Genomic DNA, 23,361 nt, shown 5'->3' on the forward strand with positions numbered 1-23,361 from the left:
CTTGGTATCATCTCAAAGCAAGAAATACAGCAGCAGTACATTGTCACCTTTTTAAATCCATTGCAATGCAGATGGTTATTACATGGCATAAGGACACAGATGCCTGTAAATTCTCTGATAAGGACATTCATCAAGTGGAGGGTAATTTGCAATGTTACCAGAGAAAAACTCCAGAGCATTGTACCGTGGTAGTTGAGGATTTTCCGGTTGCCATAAGACACTATGCCCCTTGTGAGTCGAAGGACTCTGAATCCTCTGAAGGCTGTTAGAATATACAACAACTGGCAGTTTGAAACACTTGCAAGCACAGACGAGACAGGAAGGACAGTGAGAAATATGGGCTTTGCCACGAGCACCAAACACCACCACTCACCAAATGGGAAAGAGACCACGGAAGCCTTTGAGTCCCCTGGTCTATGGAAGTCAGAACATATGCCAACCGTTCATGTTTGTTTTTATATATATATATATATATATATATATATTTTATTATTCACCCTTTCTGTTGTGTAAAAAACTATGGGATTACATTAGCCTTCATAGACACACGTTGCAGTGCTGATGTGGCAAAAAAAACAAAAGACAGACATGGAGAAACAGTGCTTTGGCAAACAGCATCTCTGAGGGCATTGTTTTGGCTCAGTCTCACAAATTGGTGCAGTTGCCATTAGCAGAAGGAAGCATGAGGGATGTTGTCTGGGTAGCACTAGGGGTGGCAAGGCAGGTAGCCAAAAGAACGACTTCCTGGCAACAATAATATAGTCTTTACTCCAAAGGGCACAAATGCTCATGTTGATGAAGTCTCTGTTTTTCTTGACAACTCAATGACTGGGCTGGGGAGATGGATTAAACCATGTCTGTGAAGAGGGAGGTCTGCACATCTTCAATGGTGCTCCACCTTCATGCCACTGTGTCCAAAAGCGTGACCGGTTGGTATCAGCCATTCGTGAGCAGGTATAGATGAGGTCACACATCTACCCACCCTGACCAGGTCCACACTCAGGCGTAGATCTGCTCGGGCCCCCTCGCACGTGGGCTGTCCCCAGTGAGACGGTCCTGGTTGGGCTGGTGCTTGTTTTCGTTGGACTTGACACCCACGTAGTCATAGATATCTACTTCCAGGTTCTTGGCCCTCAAGGCTGCAGTATGCAGCTTCTCCAGGAAGTCAGGCATGCCTATATGAGTGAGCGGGACAAGATTTGGTTAGGAAGTCAGAAACAGACTCAAAATTAGGCGAGAACGGCAAGGGTATGATCCACTTTGACTAGAATCCTAAAGACCCTGGGCCATCCTCAAGTTCAGTTGAATATGGCCCAAAGGTCCACCCCGCAACCAAAATAAAAACAGGTGGACGAACAACGCAGTGGACCACAATAGCAGCAGACTCGCGATGGGTCATGTTGAATCAGCAGACATCCACCTCAGTCTAAAAACGTTCCCTCATTGAATGTGGTCAAAATGGCCATGCCTAGTCAGTGGCTAGTAATACGGTCATGTGGCTGGATTTGAAGATTCCCACCGTGTATTGATAGCTTATTTTGTTTAGTCCTTCAGTGAGGAGATTCCATTAGGGAAAGCATATACAGGGGCATCTCAGAAAATTCGAATATTGTGTAAAGTTCATTATTTTCCGTAATTTAATTCAAAAAGTGAAACTTTCATATATTATAGATTCATGACATGTAGTGAAATATTTCAAGGCTGATTGCCTCCATGCCACGCTCCACGTTGATGCAGTAATTTGTGCAAAAGGAGCCCCCACCAAGTATTGAGTGTATAAATGAACATAATGAACATACTGTACAATCATAAAGATTAAAACAAAAAAGGCTTGAAATATTTCACTTTGTGTGATGGATCTAGAATACCTGAAAGTTTCACTGTTTGAATTAAATTATGGATTATAATGGACTATTTCACAATATAGATTTTTTTTGGGATACACCTGTATATTGGTAGTCTTACACAGTGTGGCTGTTTCTGTTGCATCACATGACTTTCCTTTGATGTCCACACCTGTGTTCTTCCATACAAGGTTAGCGTTCAATGTTAGTGAAAAGGAGAGATGGAGGACTCACCACTGGACACCATCCAGCTCACACAGTAACGAGGGAAGGCGGTCTGAGGGTCATCGCTGTAGGTCAGCAGGTAATCAAATCCATTCTGTACAATACAGCAATGAAACAAGGTCAAATGCTGTTCACAAGCCAATGGCTGCAGGGCACACGAGCCAGCATGGATGAGACGACGCCCACTCCTCGTTGACGCGCCATCCTCTCTACTCACCTCGTCGAAGGATTTGTGAGGGCGGATGACCATTTTGGATTGGTAGGAGTGGACTCTGACAAAGTCCTGGGTTTCTGGGACTCCAGGATGCTGGACAGCCCTGATGACACAAAACGACAAAAGTGCACAGTAAAGTACATGTTGTCCTCCACCCATGATGCATGTTCCATTGTGATAATGAAGAGGTCGAACCGTAAAATTATTTTTTCTTCTTTCAGTTTTAATAGTCTCCCCCCTCCAATTGCATTGGGTGAGGGACAACAAAATGGGGATTCAAAAATCTGATCTGGGAAGAAAATGTGCAATATATTAGGCCCTGGTTATACATGCTGGGCTTGACATACAGTTGAATTTTCTACTGGCCCAAAGTTACTGGCCCCAATGTTGTATCACTGGCCCCAATTATGTATCACTAGCCTGGAAGATATAGGGAAATTTTGCTAACGCTTCAACAGGACATATATGGCAAGCATTTTATAGAATCAGATATCAGTGGTTTGTCACCGAGTGAAGAGTGCTTCTACAAGTGGTTGATCATCATCATGTCTCAGAAGAATGACGTGATACAAGTACATGTAAAGTCAATGTTAGTGATGATGGTATCTAGTCTGCAATTACTAAGAACTAAACCTTCAAACATATTAGCTAGTTCGCTAGCTATTTCACTTAAGAGCTGTCTAATGTTTTCACTCACTTGTCTGCATACGCTGGTATAGATCGGCAAAGATTGCAAAATACTTCTCCCTTCTCCTCATCATACTCAAGCGAAGGCCAGCGATCTGGCCAGTGAGGCTGGAAAACTCTTGTTTTTTTCCATACTCCCTGTCCTTATCGCACAGTGCTTCTGGTGATAGGTGGTTTCTTTTTTCAGTTATTTTTTCCCTGTTTTTTTTGCCGGTAGCAGGTGCCTTCAGAAACATTTTATTAGCGGCTATTGATTATTACTATGTGCAAGGTATTCGGCTGGCTTGTCCATTCGGCTGGCTTCACATTCATGTTCTCACGCTGGCGCGTTACCACAGCCAATCAGAGTAAAGGCCAGCTGACAGCTGGGGTGAGTTAAACTTAAGCCCCGACAAAATGTAGCCAACGTTAAACGGTGGTGTGTTGGAACACTCTGCTCATTGGGTAACAAATATAAAACGTGTCGTTCAACCTGGAAAGCATAGCAAAACATAAACGTCTTGTCCGGGCTGAACTCACCCGTGATCATTGCGTCTCCATGCTCTCTGCTTTGTTTGTGGAATGTGACTGCAGCTATATATATATATATATATATATATATATATATATATATGATCTCAAAGTTATATTTGCACCGGCCGGAGCGGGCCATTGAAAAGCGCCATTTAGTGGCCTGGAGGTGTTCAAGACAGCACCGGGCCAGCGGGTCAAGCCCTGTACATGCATGCAGCCGAGTCATGTACTCACCTGGAGATCAGGACCATGAGGTTGTTCTCTGGGTCAACGTCGTAGCGACGCACATAGACATAGTCCCTCGAATACATGGGATACTGGAGGGAGATAAACACATCAAATCATCATGTTCCAAATCGTCATGATTCAGAGTCTACCATCTGAACCACAAGTTTGTATCTGTAAAGACAAAAAAAACAAAAAACAAAGAGACAAAGACACATGAACCCTAAATGTATCCATCCATATGCATGAAAACCAAACAGATTGCAAACATGTAAACAACATAAAAGTATGAAAGCACAGACTTACAGGGAAATGTGTGGCCCAGTGAACGACCTCTGAGCCTGTGTTAGCGTCTCTGTCCACCACCTCCAGCCTGATCACCAGAGCATCCCACTTCTTCCTGTACTCCGTGTCCAACTGGGTCAAAGGGGAGAGCAGGAGACTACGTAACTAACAGCTTTAAATAGCACATGCTACATACTAGAGCTACCTAAAAGGTACATAAAGACTAGTTAAGGTGAAAGAGCTAAATATAAACTTGAGAGTAGCATATGAACACAAAGTACCGAATAGATAACATAGCTGTACAACTATCACTGCTTAACAAAATAGTTACAAACAGGAAGCTCATGCCGTACCTGGACATTGAAGAATTGTCTAGGAGTGACATCGGTGTAAGAGCCCAAAACTGTAAAAAGTTATTAACAATCATAAATAAACAAATAGGACCCTCTTTAAACACTGACTTTGAATGCCTATCATTGCAATGGCCGTTCGAGAAGAATGACTGCTAAGACTGAACATCAAAAAGCTGAAAACTGTCTTCACATTTACCTCTGTATTCATAAAGGTGACTATCTGGGATAGGTCTTCTCCAGACTCTGAAGTTCTTCCTTTCCATGACATCTTCCCAGTCAGCCTCCACGTACCCCGTTGCCATGAATCCACTAATGTTCTTCACAGCGTCCAATGCGTGCAGCTCGAGTCCACACCTTGGCAAGGGTGCAAGCATACGAAGAATGTCACAGTCACACAGTCCAGCAGTACTCATACAGGTGCTTATCTTAAGACTTGACCAATGATATCACAAAACAAAGTCTGGATCAAGCAAGGTACAGTTTGTATACATACACCTAGAGCAAAAACCTTTAGTGCAATGTGGCATGCAAATTGCAATTGATAATTAGTCTCATTTAGTAAATACAATAGCATTAACTTTACGTTACTGACATTATTACAATACAACATGATCACAATACCTGTGCATTTCTTCATCTCGAATCTTCTGGTCCTCCCACATGAAGACACCAGCCAGTGCGGCCATAAGCTTCCCCGTGGGGGCGTTCTTGCTCTGAAGTCGTCGCCATATAGTCCCGACCAGGGTCCACCTGGTTCGCTCAGAGTACAGGTTGGAGTAAAGCTCTCCAATCTGATATGCGCGTCTGAGCCTCTGTCCGGTCACAAAACTACAATGGTTGGCAAATATGGACAACAGACCTTTCTTCTTCTTGTCAGACCCCACCGTTTCACTCGTGCCCACCCTTGATCTCTGGAGCCAAGACAACAACAGGCCTATCCGTCGGCCCAGCCATGCTGCGGGTTTGCCCTTGCCCTCGCCAACCCCCTCTCTGGACGCCTTACTGCTCTGAAGCCTGGCCGCTGATAGAGTGATCTCGCAAATCGGACGCCGTTGCATGGACTGAAACATGCTGCTGGTTTAAGCTCGACCAAGTAACGATCACGTTAGACACCGATGGTGGAAAAGCAAATTCGCACTCAGCAAACTAGTTAGTGACGTGTGCCTGGACGTGCATGTCCCATTGCATTCGAACGTCTTTTCACGTCAAGTGTGGGGAGTGCGAGATCCAATCAACATGGTAGCTTAGCCGACTAACCAACCATGCCTTAGCTTTGATAGCAATACACTTCACATATAACAAGTAGTAGTTAGATACGAGCAATTATACAGAAATATGCTCGTAAGGCCCTTCGATCCACTATTATGAGTTTCACTCTCGGGGTACTGGTTTGTTAACTCACCCTCGCATCGTTCTCACCTCTAATAATTCCCCTCACGTTTTCACACACATCTCTGACCATGACCATGACAGAATACAGTTGACCCGATCCTCCTACAACCTGAGCAGGATTCTTATTGGTCGCCTATCATTCAAGTGGCATTTTCATTGGCTCTTTTTAGTGCCAATCTCTGGATTTAGACAGTCGTACACTAGCACGCTCGGTTGTCTCTGAGCAAACGAGAGGACCACCATAAAGGTGAAAATGAGTCTAAACAAATGCCTAACTAATAAGTGTATGAGTCTAAACAAATGCCTAACTAATAAGTGTAATGAAATGATCTATACAATTGAATAATGTGGTGATAAAATAACCGTGTTATTTCAACTTATTGTCGAACGTTTTTTAGCAACATGTGAAGCAGTAGTCTATATTTTACTGATGAATAGGACGATCAAAGTCCGCCAGGTGGCGGAGTCCGTGGCTTTTCTTGTTGTAACCTAGTAGCACTAACATTACAGTCAAGTCTACAATCTTCTCGAACAAGAATCAATGGTTCAACTACCTAGTCTTTGTTGTGTACTACTAGGTCTATGCGGCCTTTACTCCTCATACATTATTCACTGTCAATGTTTATTAACGCATAGTACAATATCGTCTAATTTTAATAAACAAATATAAGATCATGCTGTACACTGTAAAAGACAGCATGTTCTTTTCTAACTGTCTTAATCAACATGACCCCTATCGGAAACCTACCGGACAAACTGCTATTTTATGTGTGCACTGGGTACTATTGGTACAGTTAGTAAATGTATAAACAGCTTAAGGCATGTAATTATAGTGTTGGACCGTAGAGACTACGTTAATGACTTGTGTCCTCTGACTGGGCGGTGCAGCTGTGACGCGGAGCACCGGAGCACCACCCGTCCACCGTCTCTGAATAAAGAACCGGAGCTCCATTTACCGGCAAACCCTCCACACACGCGGCCACTACCGTGACTCATCCGGACTAGATATCACGGGACACGACACGACAGAATAGTTGGCTACCAGATTTGTTTATTTTCAATAGAAATACTATAGTATACGAGACACATCCAGAGTATTTAGTGTCACGTTAGGGCAGATCTCTGATCCGTTTCCCGTCTCAGTTTCCTGATCCCGCGTATATTGATATTGCGCCGTTCGACTAAATACACTGACATACTCTTCAATTTTGGCAACTTGTGTGACTTGTGGTGAGTAAATAATTATTTTTTACTATTCTACGGTCAATGTAGATAATTTAGCTTGACCATAGTCTATACTTGGCCATTGTCTAACTAAAGTGCTAAGCTAGCTTGCTGTCCACTCCTTGCTAGGTCTTTCCTAATTAACAAGCTAACGTTAGCTAGCAATGTGAGCTAGCTGGCTGGAACACCCGCTTCAACTCTTGTGAATCTGTCATCACGTTAGCTAGAATCGATGCCACTAACTTTTGAATTTGGATTGTTAAAACACCACTGTTTAACGTTATTTGGATTTAAAGTTAGCTAGCCATCTGTTCTAGTAGACTGGCTAGGTTGCTACATATCCATTAAGTTATCTAGCTATGATTTTGTTAGCCAGCTACGTAAACTAACCAATCAGCGCATAGCTATGCTAAAAAGCCAACGTTAAAACGTGATTACTTTGTTGACGTTCGTTTTCCTTGCGAAATTTGACTTGAATGGTTGTAGTTGTGTGTCTGGGTGGGTGGCTATGGTGCGTTCGTTTATAACTGGGAGGTGGCAAATTGCGACTTGCTACTAGGAATGATTAAATAAAACACCGCATAAACTCGCACTTCCTCGTCGCAAATTCGGATATGTTTCTCAGCCCCCAGTTGCTCGAATGCACTAGATATAACTAGGTAACTGTGATATAATGGTATATAGATATAACTAGGTAACTGTGATATAATGGTATATAGATATAACTAGGTAACTGTGATATAATGGTATATAGATATAACTAGGTAACTGTGATATAATGGTATATAGCTCGAATGCACACAGGTCGGAGGTAGGTATTTTGCCACTTGCGACTTGCCACCTCCGACCACAAACGAACGCACCATAAGGGCTAGGCAGACAAGCTGTTATGAATGAATGACAACGACTACGACACGTGCTCGTCATTCTTTGACAGAAAAATGAATGAGACAGCGAGCCAGCGGCCTTATACGCTTCGTCATACATAACTGCCTGGGTTTTTTAATTACTGGCGCTCAAGTATATGGTTTTTCATGTTTAGTAACGTTATGACAATGTATTAACTTGCCCACGTTAGCTAGTGAGCACCACTACAGCGCCTATTCTATTCCTGCGACATTCTATAAAATGGCCTCCTCTATTGGCTTAAGGCAAGCCAGCTAACGCCGTTAGGGGTCCTCATTCCGCCCAACTAGACTGTAGCTGTGCAATAAAGCTAAGAAGTGGTTTATCACGAATAAAATGAGAGCATTATTACATGTAAACTGCTTTATGAATTTAAGTGCAGTGAGAGTCATAGGCGATTTTACCCTCTGAGAGTAGGGGGGGCAACATTTTGACGTGAGAAAAAAACAAAACAGTTATGCCGTCTCGTCCCATCTATTTACAAAGAATACCAGTTGTGAACAGTATGCTAATAAGAAATCCGTATGACAATTAAATATGTACAACGCATCAAACTTCATCTAGACACCACGAGCATGTCAATATGACTTTATGACCGAGCACTAGGCCATATCCAACATCACAACATCACACTGACACTGCCTGCTGGTGCTGGCTTCCTCGCCGATGGTGATGTTGCTAGTGCTAGTGCTAGTGCTAGTGCTAGTGCTAGTGCTAGTGCTAGTGCTAGTGCTAGTGCTAGTGCTAGTGCTAGTGCTAGTGCTAGTGCTAGTGCTAGTGCTAGTGCTAGTGCTAGTGCTAGTGCTAGTGCTAGTGCTAGTGCTAGCTCCGATAGTTAATTGTTTTTATAGCTCTTTTTGCCATTGTGAGCAGGTTGGCTAGTTGTAGCTTGTTGAGCACTGAGCAGTAGGCCCTACAGTCAGATCTCATTTTTTTTCGACGGACGAGTTGTGCCATTAGTGGATTATGAATATATATATATGTTTAAAGGTAGCCTAGTTTAAGTAATAAATTCACTTTTAAAATGAATGATGATCTAACACAAACTAGTACAAACCACAAGTATGTATTTAATAATTGTGTTAATTAGTAAAAAAAAGAATCTGATTAGAGTTGGGCTGTACAATCAGGGGGGGCACTTGCCCCCCCCTATAAAATCGCCAATGGTGAGAGTCTAGGAGCTCGAATTGTCGAAATCCCACCTCAACAGGCGATTGATAAATTAGCTAGATAAAATATTGAGCGTTCATCGTGGAGTTTATTAATCTGTATGGATTTGTATTATATTGCTCAGCTGGCGCGTCCCTCACAGAAATGTCAGAATACATGTCATTGTCACCTGCATCATTCACATTAAGCTATGTTAAATCAAAAGAAGAGCTTTTGTTTGAGTTGGAAATGGTTATGTAACGGGGTTTTCTCTTCTTGTGTTTCAGGATGTACCCTCATTCACCTTCAGTAACTGTTGCACAATGGGAGTCCACTCAATCTGCCTGGTAGCTCAGAGCCAGAGAACCTGCTACAACAATATTATAATTACAGGATAGCAATACGCCCACAGACTATTTAACTTAACTTATTGTCGTTCAGTCAGGAACAAAGTACCTTAGCTATCCTCAGTAGTAGTTTACACAGCTCTGAAACCCTAGCGGGTTAGGACCTGAAGAAATCACTACTTGAAAACCTCCATACCTCTTTAATCTATAACTCTCTTTAGGAATTGCCTTTCTTTGGCAAACCCTAAAAAGTAAATTATCGTTCAGAACAACCAATCAATCACGCACAATGGTTTCGACAACTCTTGCCACCTTCACGCTGGCCACCACCATAGCTGTGGTCGCCCATTCTCCGATGACCGAGTACATGTGGCTGCTCATCGTTGGCTTCGTCATCGCCTTCATCCTAGCCTTCTCCGTCGGAGCCAACGACGTGGCCAACTCGTTTGGCACGGCGGTGGGCTCCGGGGTGGTCACCTTGCGGCAGGCCTGCATCCTCGCCACCATCTTTGAGACGGTGGGCTCTGTGCTGCTCGGGGCCAAGGTGAGCAAGACCATCCGCGACGGCATCATCGAACCTGGCCTGTACAATGGCTCCGAACAAGTGCTGATGGCTGGATCTGTCAGCGCCATGTTCGGTGAGTGGCTATGATTGGCTTCAGGATCACGTTTGGTTAGAGACCGCGGGAGAAAGGAGGAGTATATTGGAACAGGCTGCATGTTTTACATGGTGTACGACTTGTCACTATAGTAGTGTACATGTTCGGGTTAAAAAAAAAATAGTACTCCTGCATGACGCTTTGTTCCTGTTTTGAGGGGTTGAAAGATGCTCTGCTTGTGTGGAATTCTTAAGGATTATTACATTACCTTTTAGGCTCTGCTGTGTGGCAACTGGTTGCCTCTTTCCTCAAGCTCCCCATCTCTGGAACCCACTGTATTGTTGGTGCCACCATTGGCTACTCTCTGGTTGCCAGGGGCCAGCAGGGTGTCAAGTGGATGCAACTCCTCAGGATTGGTGAGACAGCAGCTCGCTTATTTATTTTTTTTAATGAATTTTTTTTTGCAGCTCGCTTATAAGTGACCTAAACCTACTTTAGTTACCTCTCCTACAACTGTTAGAAAAACGCTTGTATTGCACCATTTTCAATCTGAATGTTATCGTCACTGATTGATGAGTTGACGTTCTACAAGCGAACAGCATGTGAGAAATTAAATGTTAGTGGTTAAAATCATCATGAAAGAACATTTTTATTGTTTTTCCTTCTACAGTCGCTTCCTGGTTCCTCTCTCCACTTCTGTCTGGCATCATGTCAGGCATTGTCTTCTACCTAATCCGCATGTTCATCTTGCACAAGGTAAGCTGCCCTCCATCAAAGTCTAATAATCGTATTATTAAAGAATGTACATTATACATTGTGAAGGCTTCCTGAAAGAGGCTGGCGGCTGTGTTCGAGAGCATAAATGATGTACTTGACATCAAAACAAGGTAATGTTTCATGAAGGAATAAACCCAGTCTTTGTGCTCTGGAAAGAGGTAGCAATTTCTCCACTTAATCTCGATTATAATGTCTTCTCCAGTTTATCAGCACATGTAATGCCCTGTTTTCTGCCATCAACTGTAATCTGACGGTACAATTGGCTCCCTTTCCTCACAGTGGGCATAGTGTTTCTAACTCGCTCTTTCCCCCCCTGCAGAAAGACCCTGTTCCCAATGGTCTGAAGGCTCTGCCTTTCTTCTACGCAGTCACCATGGGAGTCAACCTGTTCTCCATCATGTACACTGGAGCGCCAAGTGAGTATCGTTGTTCTACTGCCCGTTCCACCCTGCATGCCTGCCCGCACAGCCAGCCACGGGCCTAAAATAAGCCCAGAGGCCGGAGCCCACACGTTATTCCAGACTGAACCAGACTGTGTTTACTGTTCTCACAAAGGCCTGTTATTTTAACCTGTTCTATGTCTGGGGCCTCTTGTAAGTGGGGTTCTATGTGGGTCACAACAAAAAATTTCAGAGAGGAGCACAACGGGGATTTTTTTTTTCCTTCTTGACGTCAGTGTCTGTCCCTTTCCAACACAGAGGATGAAAATGAAGTTAAGAGGGTGTCTTATCTCTGCAAATGGCCATAATGTTCCACTCTCGGTAGTTACACTGCTAGCACATGTTAACTAGTTATGCAAGTTATTTGTTGTTGATTTATTCTCGTAAAGAAACCCTATTAAACGAGCAACTTTTGCTCCTTTGTTTTCTTCTACCTACAGGACCGAACCGTTCAAGAAGTCAACTGGCCTGGGCCATTAAATGAAGGCTACAGGCCAGAGTATGACCAGATATGCACTGGTGTGTGTCTGTACACATCAGCACACTCACAGGGAGGAGATCGCTTACACTCAAAGCAGAAGCCTCCACCCTGCTGACTCAAGTCACATGGTGTACAGTTACGTCATTCACACCAAGATGTGAGGGTACTGTACATGAGGACCTGCACTGTGGGTTTTCCTCACATGAAATGTAGACAGATGGGCAGGATAGCATTCCTGCCGTCAGTGCAAACACACAATCCCAGCCCCAGAAGATTGAGAGGAGGAGATTAGAAGGAGTGACTGGGAGGAGGATCAGAGGGCTGTGTATACTGGCACACAGTCGACAGTACGTTCTGTTACTCTGCCCACACACTCAGCTAGAGAGGAGGAAGTATATTCTTACACACGGGCTTACGTCCAGGCCCGTAACCTGTAACAGAGCCAGCTTTTTAACAGTAGGATCATCCTGACCTATAGCCACACTTGGGCAGTTACTTCCCTCAGTGTCAGGAGCACACGAGCCCCCCCCATTTTCTCTCGGTGTTTTTCAGGTGCAGATAGGAGATAGATGTGCACTGCCCTCTCATGTGGACGTTATTTTTTATTTATTTTTTTAGATTAAGGGGCTCTGGTGATTACATCCTAATGGCTAGTAAAAAGGACTGATTTTCCTATTTGGCCCCCGGGTTGTGTAACAGTATTTTAGTGTTGAGAGATCTGCCCCAGTAAACTGCAGTGGGGGGGGGGGGGGGGGGGAGGAGAAGGCTGGAACTCCATGTTCTGCTGGCGTTTCTGTAGCATGGCAGTGTGGCAGGAGTCTGGCGTCCCACAGCGCATTCTTATACACCACATGGGCTGCATACTAACGCCAGAGACCAAGTCAGTAGTGGAATGTAACTCCAGGGAATTTAGGAGGTCACAGTCATTTTAGATATGTGACACGCCGGCAGATGAGCGTTCGACGCCTTGTAAAATCACCACCTGACCACACCAACCCCGTCTATTTAAGCACATCTCTGTTTGGTCATTCAGAAGCTCCAGTATGGACGACAAGGAACTGCTGATATGGGAAGGCCTTAGATACTAAACAGACCATATGGGAAGGCCTTAGATACTAAACAGACCATATGGGAAGGCCTTAGCTACTAAACAGACCAAAAGGATAGCATCACCATTTTTGATTTGACCACACTTTGTCCACATTGATTTGTGGACCTAACAAAAGCGTTGGTGCTAGACCGCTGTTGCTAACATGGTGAGAGTAATTCCTTTTACCGAACTTTTTTATTTATTTTTTCTTTCCCTTTTTGAATAACCCGTCTGTCCGGATGGCCTTCAATAAGGCTTTGTACTATGAACAGCATTGGTTCTGAGAATTGGACGCGATAACATTTGACACCGCTCTGGTTAGTCTTTCAGTACGCTTTAGCTGGAATGCTAATTTTCTGCTTGGGTTCCCCTTTGAAAAACAAACTGTGTGGCATTGGTTGCTTAGGGGACGCTAAACAATCAGGATCACAGACGACAGATCACAGGATGGCTGAACTGAATGTGTGATTAAACTAGCCAAACCCACCAGTCAGAATTTACGTCAGTTATGCCAGAAATGTCACAGTTGAAATGTTGTGATGAGATGGGCACTTTATCTTATCAAGAAATTCCATCCTTTAACTCTTATCTATTATAACTAGGATTGTGTTAGCAATAACTAGCATACATGACAGTTTACTTTGATGCTACTGTACAAGTGCCAGGTTGGTGTCACTATGGCATGAAATGGTTTACAAGGTAATGACATTATATTATGCCTTATCATAGGCTTAACCTTTATTGGTAATTACCTTTATTGGTAGAGAGAACAGGAAATTACTTTTATTGGTAGAATAGGCAATAGAGAATGTCACACAAGAGCTCCTTTCATTGGGAATATTTCTGGAGTCTGAACATAGGAATGTACAGTGTAGTGCTTTGAATATTGTTGGTGGTTAAAAGTGACTCAGAGATCCTAGACAATAGAGAAGATTGTCCACGTAAGCTCCTCTCCAACCCAACCTGAGTCATCATAACCCATCATTTAATTCACTTTTATAAGCGACGACACTGGACTGCACTTGGGTTACGGGAAGGGAAACAAACGACAACAAAACGTGTTATTGTGTACCGTTGTGTACCACGGGATACAGGGGTTACAGGGAGGGGTTTGGAACGCAGCCGTGGTCGAATTCCACTTCCTGAGCACTCATTCATCCCACTGCATGTTTGTGGTGGAAACGCGCCCCTGTTATGTGGGTGTGTTTATTGTATGACCAGCCCCCGCCCCCAATGTTATTTTATTTATATATATATTTTATTCATAGATGACCTACTGTAGTGTCATCGATGCAGAGACAAGCTGCCGTTTATCTACATAGACATCTGTCCAGGCTTGTACTAAACACAGATCCCGTTCTCTCCCCATTGTCACCGGTCACTGGCTTTTGTCCACTCTTATTTTGGCACATCACCCCCCTCCCTCACTCCACCCCACCCCTGTGTCCCGGCCGCACCTGTTGGCTGTAGGGTCCTGGTCAGGACTTGAGGTCTCAGCTGTCGTAGGAATAAAAAAGGGGAAACGCGTTCTCTTCCTGTTTCTCTGAACCCCTCCTCCTCCTCCCCCCGCCTGCCTGCCTGCCTCTCCCCTCCCCCAAGGGAGTGCGTGTTGCGTAACTGAACACACACCAGTGAGTCAGTCTAGAATAGACCGGGGCAGATTGAGGTCGACTCGCCGTGGACTCTGGCCCCAAGTGAGCGTTGTGACCGCGGAGGCGTTATCTCTGTCGTTGGCCTCTTTCCCGCTCCTGTTTGTTTTTCACATCCCATCCTGGCTGTTTTACGACGGTGGCCCAAGTTCACACCGCAGAGATCTAGCAGGAATTCCTCAACGACTCTCTAACCACGTCGCCGGCTAGCATCGTCTCCGTATGCCGGTGGCTGCTTGCTGCTGTTTCCCCGGGGAAATTCTGCGACGGCGCCGTCTGCCAGCCCGCACAGGGCCGCGTTGACGCGCCACGCCGCAATCTTGGCAGGCCTTTCATGCTCCAGAGAACACTGTCCTAAAAGCCCTCCCCACCCCCCTTCCACATCCCCTCACCCTCAGGAACACGCTGTCCATGTGCTGTCCATGTGCCACATCCCTCGTCTTTCTCACACACACACCAATCGGCATTGCGTACGCCTAAAGGTGTACACTCACTCACTATATTTGACTAGGATATTTGTCCAGTTATTTTGGGGAATGTCAAGCATGGGGCAGATTACCTCCAGGAGAAATGTCAAGAGAACAATGTCAAAGAGATTCCTGCAGTGTTCAGTTGATCATTAGCAAATGGCCTTCTGATTTCCCTGCACTTGTCCAATTCATGTTCTAAAAATCAAAAGACTGCTCCTGTTCTGTTCTTTGTGTGACAGTCTCTAACTTGTGTGTGTATATATAGCTAAGTCTTTTGTAAAGATTATTATATGTATATATATATATATATATCATTTTTAATTTCAGCAGGATGCGTGTGTTAATCCCAGCAGAACCACAGACAGAATATCATGCTGAATGTCCTTAGACTATTATTTTAGAAAGGTAGCACCCGCTGCCTTGTTTTCAAAACTCCCTTTTCTCTCCCTCCATTTCTTCCTCTGTGCCCGTGTCCTCTCCTCTGTCCTCTCCTCTGTCCTCCCCGTGGCTCCTCCAGTGTTGGGCTTTGACAAGGTCCCATGGTGGGGCACACTGCTCATCTCTCTGGGCTTCGCTTTGCTGACCGCCATGTTCGTCTGGTTCTTCGTTTGCCCTCGACTCAAGAAGAAGATTGAACGTAAGTTTCCCCCTCACACACTTGTTTCCAAGTTATAGCGTAATTTGCCGCCCATTCAAATTTTTTGATATGTGGGGTTTTTCTCTTTCTTTTTTTTAAGTCTGCAGTGTGAGAAATGTATTATCAGCTCAAAAGGTTACCCTTGCTTACATTTAGCATTTGAACTACCTTGAAATCCCTTTGATGGATTAGATTAATCCCTCGGCATGAATAGTTTGAGGCCACACGAGCACTATTAAACCTCAGATCCCTCAAACACTTGGCTGTACACCAGTGACCCAAATGAGATGACGCATGATCAAAGTTGAGGCCAACCCCCCCCCAATATTGCTCAAGGTTTCACTATGTAAAGGGTAGCACCTTGATGAAGTGCATCTCTTAGAGATTTGTTTTGACAACCACGTCATTTGTCTGAAAGTGACTTTGATAATGGATGTAGACACGTACTGTATGTTGTCTCACTGCAAAGGTAAATGCCAGCTGTTGAGGTCCATCCGACCAGCTATGATCTGTCTGGGGCCACTTTGGCAGCAGCCTAACTGAGTCGTAGTCATTCACTAATTGCCCTTCATTTCCTTGAATAGAAAAGCCCTGGGTGATCTAAGTTGATGACATGCAGTTAGCACCCTAGCGTTGCGGGGTGAAGGCTGAGGGTGCTTCTAGCTAGCCGAGCCGTTTTGGGGCCCCTGGTCAAAAATAAACCACCTCTTCAACTAACTCCCGCTCTCCTCATCAGTTTTTATGTAATAAGGACAACTGGGTTTCTAGCTAGTGGGCAGAAATGTTCTTTGGAGTTGGAAAATATTTGCAGTAGAGTATCAGGTTTTGTTAGAAGCCACGCGCAGAATCATGTGAGGCTGATATTCTGTTGAGCCTTATCACCACATCTCCAAATTTAGCCCGCAGCACAGGTTGGTAAATATGCTCTTCTAATAGGGTCATAATCCATTTACCTGGTCTTGTGAACACTTTGTGTCCCCTCAGCATATGAACGGGATTAACCTTGCAGTAAAATGGGACAAATGCTTTTTTGTCTGTCTGCTTACGTAACTCCTGTAACTCCCCAGTGTGGTGGTTTCAAAGGGGCCATGTGTACCGTGCCGGGTTCTATTGCTGTATATTCTTCAGTGTTGGGACACCATGACCCAGGCAGGCTAACCAACCCCACCTTCCCTCTCTCTTCCTCCACCCCACCCCCCAGGAGAAAACAAGTCTTCCAGCCCCTCTGAGAGCCCTCTGATGGAGAAGAGGGAGCTGAGAGAGGCCCACTGTCCAATCCTGAAGCCGGTCCCCGAGGAGACCTCCACTCCCCCGTCTCCCTCCCTCGCTGCCCCCGCCTCCCAGACCCCCCCCACGCAGCCCCAGACCCCCACTGAGGAGCCGCGGAGGGTGACCTTTGACATCGGAGATTCTGATGATGCCGACAACAAGGACGGCAAGGACTCTGACAGCAGCAACACTAATGGTGGTGAGTGTGAGTCACTAGGAGGGGGCAGGAGGCGGCGGTTGGGAAGAGTGAGGAGTATTGAGTAGAACTATTCCATGTGTGCATATGGTCGCCCTTCTCCAGAAGGAACCAAAAATGGAGCCAGTTTTTTTTTTTTGCCATTGAAATTCATTGCCAACAAACTGGCCCATGAAATGGACTTGTCTTTTTTCTCGTCACTAGTCCCTAAACAGGTGCAGTCCACCAACCAAGTGCAGTTTAACAACCAGGTCCAGTTCAGCAACGGGCCTGCCCACGTCCCCAGCAATGGTTACAGCCAGTACCACACGGTCCACAAGGACTCCGGCCTCTACAAGGACCTGCTCCACAAGCTTCACCTGGCCAAGGTGGGGGACTGCATGGGCGAGGGCGGCGACCGGCCCATCAGACGCAACAACAGCTACACCTCCTACACCATGGCCATCATCGGCATGCACGGAGACTTCCGGCACAAGGAGGGCGAGTTCCGTGCCAGCGAGGACGGGGACAAGGCCCCCGGCAGCGGAGGCCAGGAGAGGAAGCGCGTCCGGATGGACAGCTACACCAGCTACTGCAACGCCGTGGCGGAGCACGGGGCCCCCGAGGGCCTGGGGGAGGGGGAGGTGATCCTGGAGCTGGGGGAGGAGGACGCAGGCAGCAGCCACAGCTCCCTGGAGGACGACCGGCTGGAGGCGGACCGGCCTGAGGTCTCCACCCTCTTCCAGTTCCTCCAGATCCTCACCGCCTGCTTCGGCTCCTTCGCCCACGGAGGCAACGACGTCAGGTGGGTTCAGCCATGACGACCACTTCACTGCAGTAACGACTCCTCGTATAGGTCACGCTAGGACCGCCCTGCGGGTCATTGGTTATCAGTCGTTTGGTAAAATGCGTTTTAAAATGTTTGTAGCACTTTTATATTGACCTTAAGTAGCATTGCTAGCTAAGCTAGCTTTAGATCTTCGTCTAGAGTAATTAAAGACATTAAAATAACCCGTCTTTTCCCCCCCTGCAGTAATGCTATCGGTCCCTTGGTGGGGCTGTGGCTTGTGTACCAGGAAGGCAGCGTGTTCACCACAGCCCCCACCCCCATCTGGCTGCTGTTATACGGAGGAGTGGGTATCTGTGCTGGTCTCTGGGTCTGGGGTCGCAGAGTGATCCAAACCATGGGCAAGGACCTCACCCCCATCACCCCCTCAAGGTACCAGATACCAGACCGGTTACAAACCCTGGTTCTCTTCCAGGATAAAAAAAAAACACCCTCACAGAAACCACATCCACCCCAGACATGACTAACCTCACAATAATACCACCAGTCTGCCACACACACACACACACACGCACACACACACACACACACACAGCTCACAAAAAACACCACCAAGCTTACACACACACACATAAACGGATCCACTCGGTGACTTAAGTCTGGTTTTCATTCTCCCTGCAGTGGTTTCAGCATCGAACTGGCATCGGCCCTGACCGTTGTGGTCGCCTCTAACATTGGCCTGCCTGTGTCCACCACCCACTGCAAGGTAAGCAGGGCAGACACTGGGCTAGGACCAGGTCTGGAGGGGGTGGGCAGTCAAGTGAAAGGAAGGTTAGCGTAAACAGGAAGTCTAGGTTTTTGCTGCAGTCTTAACAAATTTTAATTCCACAGTTACTAAACTCAGTTAGAAAATGAACGTTGTCTGGGTATTATCTTCGGAATGGGTGGGTCAAGCGATGTCATGGATTTCAGGTGTATAATGCCAGTCAGCTGATCCAAGTGTGTGTGTGTGTGTGTGTGTCCAGGTGGGCTCAGTGGTGGCGGTTGGCTGGCTGCGTGCCAAGAAGGCCGTGGACTGGCGTCTGTTCCGGAACATCTTCCTGGCCTGGTTTGTGACTGTGCCCATCTCCGGTCTGATCAGCGCCGCCATCATGGCCATCTTCTTCTACCTCATCCTGTGAGCACCGGGCGACGGCCCACGATGGGCGAGAGAGAGAGAGCGAGCGCGCACGCCTACGTGCACCAGATGAAAGGAGGGAGGGGAGAGGCGAGCTGGAGGCGGACGCTAAACCGCTTATCCAGAGCCAACGCACCCGAAGAAAAAGGAAAAAAAAGTGTTTAAAAGAGAGAAAAAAGGAGAAAAAAAGACTTGTGATATGGTCCTGTGGTTTTTGGTTGCATCATTCTCAACCTTAAATTGATGGTTATGTTGTTTGCGCCAGATCACTTCCAATGGGAACATTTGTTTTCTTAATTTTTTTCTTGACTACCTTTTCTTCGATGCTCTTGATCCTGTAAATAGCCAATTTAAAAACCATCAATCAAATGAGTTTTTTTCCCTGTTGCTCCACTACTACATTTTTTATTGTGTAATTATGTACATACAACCATCTGTTCCTGTTTTTTAATCTTATTTTACAAGTTAGGAAAACAAAAGAACAATTAATGCAGTATTACCCTTTGTTGCAGATGTATTTGTCCAGTCAATTCTAAATTACACATGCTGAAAGTATCCTAGAATATAAGCAGTATTTTTAGGTCCAAAGCGAGGTTATCGGTGTGTGTGGTTATCCCATCTTTAAATGCTATTGTCAAGAGAATGTGAGTTTTGAGTCTTGTCACTAATCAACTTGGAGAAGAATTTAGTTGAATCTGATCGCATTTACCCCATTTTTGCAGAGGGAGGAGTAACGTTCTCCCTGCCATGTTCTGAGATCAAGCTAGACAACCTTTGTACCATAGAGAAGGGAAGCATAGACTGAACCGATCATCTCATTCTCTGCTCTCTCAACTTCTTAATGATCCCTTTTGGGTTTTTCTCATAGCTTATTTTTGTTCAAGTTGAGCCAATTAGAATGGCAGTGTGTAGCGTGCTACCTAATTTGAATGAAACATGATCTTAAGCACAATGAGGGCTGGATAGACGCTTCATTTGACAGGCAGACACCCATCTCTGGATCCAGTGACTCCCTCCATATGCTGTTCTTGAGAGTAGCGTTAGTGTTACTGGGAGACTCGGACACTGAGTTGACACTTGAGCACCCACCAAGAACAAGACAAAAACTGGAAATGAACATTTGAATATGACCAACAACGTAGTTTTAAGTGAAGATGTCTTAAAGGGATCATTGTAAAAAGTTGAGTCTGAGCCTGTCGTGTAGCTTTACATATCTACATCGGTATCTCTTCAGAACACACACTTGATTTGCATATCGTTATTCCTTAAACATTAACCAACAAGGTTTTGGTTAATGCTGGGAGACAGAAATCATTAAAACAAAATACCTTAAGTTTCCTGTAAAACTTGATCAAACCAGACGGTGTAATGCGTAGTTAGTTCTGCTCAACCCTGTATCAGTCCTTGTTTTGCAGTTCAAACTGTAAAAGTTGTAACAAACAACTTCCCTGTATTCTGTATTCTTGCTCTCTGTACACACTTGCATAGATTGGTCTGATGTCTCCCTCAGTAATCTGAGCTATATTATCTGGTTGATAAGATTGGAGTGTTTGAGGAAGTGTAGGAGCCCTAAGCCTAGTGCTATTGGACCTGGGGGGGGGGTGTGGTGGTTTGGACAGGGCCTAGCTGATCTGTTGGAATGAGGGGGGTGGGGGGACATACATGCATTGCTGTTGTCAAGCCACCCAGAGTGGCCATTGGGGCTGCAATATTATACGCATTCAGACCTATGTAGATGCTGGTAGTTGCCTTAATTATTTTTTTTCTTAGGTACCAAAGACAAGGCTGGTTTGTTATGCACAAACGGCATACTTACACCCTCTAGTCTGGATGGGGAAGAGGGGTGGGAAAAAAACAAAAATCAAATAAAAAATGTAAAGCGATTATTTTGTCATGTGATGAGTTTTCTTTGTTCATGAGATTTGTGTGAATCCCAGGAGGAGCAGCTGCAGTATGAGTTGCTGACAGTTCTAAATAAACATGCACGATTATAAATCCTGAAATAAAGGATTTAAAAGTTAATAAATCATGACATTCTTATCATTTATGGAGATGAATTATAGTCACACAATAGGTTTATAGATGGGAGGAAACATCCTCTTTATTGGCAGTAAACTTCCACTGCATGGTGTTCATGCCGTGTGATGACAGGTGGGTGGGTCCGCACGCCCCGCCTCCTCACATGGCCCTCCTCAGCGCCTGTCACTCCACCACAGCTATGACGCAGGAGAAGAAAAGGGATTTCTTTAGGATTTCTAACCATCACGCTCAAACAATTGAGTACTTTTCCATGCGGCTTTCAAGGCAGCATGTGTGAATCATTCATCCAGACTGCCTCCGACATAGACTGTCCTGACCTGAGTCAGGCATGGAAGCTGTGTAGGCCTAATAGGCTACCAGGAACATGTAGGTGCAATGAGAAATAACAGACAAAATGTATGTGTGTGTTTACCCTTTGAATGGTACATTTTGAATGTGATTTACTCCCTTTTAAGCTAAATAGTTTATTTTCTATAAGTGAATCTAAAGAAGGGACTCATCCACGGATCGATCTATAATGGCATAATTGATTGATGTAACCTTGCTTTTTAGTAGTTTGTTCCCTTGACCACAGGGGTTGGGAAAGGAGCCTTGCATTCCTGGGTCCGAAAATAACCAGGGACAAAGCTGATGATACAGTATAAATCAAGCACATCGAGCACGTGGGGACAGGCGTCTTTGAATGCCCTGGATTTCTGTCCTAGATACAGTCAAAAGCAAGGGGAGCCAACACTCAAATAAATAATCATGTGTTGCCAGTGTCCTGAATGTCGTGTAGCCTAGTAGCCTAAGCCAGGGACTTGATGAGAGTGAGGTTTGAATAGGAGACAGAAATAGTGACTTGAGATCTGTGACAAAGTCTTCTTCCCTGTGATGTGGTGCTTTATGAAATACCTAATAAAGTCTTGGACCATGAGCTGCTTTTCCCCACATATTTACTAGTAGCACGACCTATAAAAGGCATTTGCTTTACAACAGAGGTACTTATATTACAGCAACTGCCTGACACTGTTCGTAAAAATCGTGTTTTTCAGTTTGAACACAGATTGTGTTCCCATATGAGAAAACACAGTTGTTAGAGGACTGCAATGAGGTAATTACTTTGTACAAAACAGAAATATGAGTGTCAGATGTTTTTCGCAATCTTGAGGTCAACAACACCACAGTTCTGAAGAAAGGAAGTTGTTTCTTCTTGATTGTGTTGTGGAAGTGTACCATAAATATTTTACTGGCAGAACTATAGGGTTACTTTAGGATGAACCAGCCAAAACCACACACGCACACACACACACACACACACACACACACACACACACACACACACACACACACAGACACACACACACACACACACACACGGACATACGCACGCACACACACACGGATATACGCATGCACGCACACCAAGGTTATTTATGAAAACTATAAAAAACGAAACATTTTAGTTAACTGAAACAAAAATAACTAGGCGAAACGATAACTAGCCTAACTAAAACTATATTGTGTGTTTACAAAACTAACTAAAACTAAAATGATAGAGGAACATGTTTTTAGTTTTAGTCTTTTTCATTTCATAGCCTACAGAAACCTTGTATTTTGGGTGGATATTAAATCTATCCTCCATTTTTTATTAGCTGCTGTGCCCTCTATTTAAAATTTAAAGAGTCATCACCTTCTCCTCTGATGTCCTCAAGGAGTGAGTCTGTTAAGAGAAGATGAGGGTATTACTAGCAGGCTGGTGGTCATAGGTTGGTGTCTAGTCGGTGGTTATGTCTTTGTCTTACCCAGACTGCTCATGTCCTCCGCCTCAACATGTTCTAAAAACAGAAAAGGATAGCGCTTTTTACTCAGGGCAGCAGCATTGTAGCATCAGTTTTCAGAATGTATATTGTGCATCAAAATATAAATTACACATGACTGGTGTGTGTGTGTGTGTGTGTGTGTGTGTGTGTGTGTGTGTGTGTGTGTGTGTGTGTGTGTGTGTGTGTGTGTGTGTGTGTGTAGGCCTATGTATGGCAGTTTACCTCGCTTTTGCCTCATTCCTGTAACAAAAATAGTGATATACATATGAATAGAACAGCAGACTAGAAACTAACAGACTAGAAACAGAAACATTTTTCTTTTTTTGCATACTCTATACTATACTCTAATATTGACTCTGAATGTAGAGATGATTCATGTGGTAAAATAGAGCTTACCATCAGTCTCATCAGATACAGATTCTGAATCGGTTTCTGTTGGATTACAAAATATTCACAGATCACAAATGCTGATGGTTTAATCTGAAATTATAACATTTCCAATCGGCACATTCTTATTATCTGTGTATGAAGGCTTATTTATTTTCTTCTGTGAAATCAATATCAAGATACACTCCGACACGTTATCGCCATCTAACGGTATGTT

At 44.7% G+C, this 23,361-nt stretch overlaps 2 protein-coding genes across 2 annotated transcripts; one reads left to right on the top strand and one right to left on the bottom strand.

Moving 5' to 3' along the window:
- Nucleotides 1–503: 503 nt before the first annotated feature.
- Nucleotides 504–5,700, bottom strand: stard7 (StAR related lipid transfer domain containing 7). Its single transcript, XM_084441757.1, has 8 exons — nucleotides 4,968–5,700; nucleotides 4,543–4,700; nucleotides 4,347–4,396; nucleotides 4,015–4,125; nucleotides 3,718–3,800; nucleotides 2,287–2,386; nucleotides 2,079–2,163; nucleotides 504–1,175 (listed from the first exon to the last, which is right to left on the bottom strand). The coding sequence occupies exons 1-8, from the start codon at nucleotides 5,414–5,416 to the stop codon at nucleotides 1,000–1,002; spliced, it is 1,212 nt and encodes a 403-aa protein (XP_084297883.1). The 5' UTR covers nucleotides 5,417–5,700; the 3' UTR covers nucleotides 504–999.
- A 1,001-nt stretch (nucleotides 5,701–6,701) lies between these two features.
- slc20a1b (solute carrier family 20 member 1b) lies at nucleotides 6,702–21,777 on the top strand. The gene is made up of 11 exons (XM_084442212.1): nucleotides 6,702–6,968; nucleotides 9,305–10,002; nucleotides 10,239–10,379; nucleotides 10,634–10,719; nucleotides 11,060–11,156; nucleotides 15,388–15,507; nucleotides 16,709–16,975; nucleotides 17,177–17,756; nucleotides 17,985–18,170; nucleotides 18,420–18,504; nucleotides 18,764–21,777. Exons 2-11 carry the CDS (start codon nucleotides 9,654–9,656, stop codon nucleotides 18,917–18,919), a joined length of 2,067 nt encoding a protein of 688 aa, XP_084298338.1. The 5' UTR covers nucleotides 6,702–6,968; nucleotides 9,305–9,653; the 3' UTR covers nucleotides 18,920–21,777.
- Nucleotides 21,778–23,361: the final 1,584 nt, after the last annotated feature.

This window comes from Borostomias antarcticus (assembly GCF_949987555.1).
Source record: "Borostomias antarcticus genome assembly, chromosome: 8".
Classification (NCBI taxonomy): Eukaryota; Metazoa; Chordata; class Actinopteri; order Stomiiformes; family Stomiidae; genus Borostomias; species Borostomias antarcticus.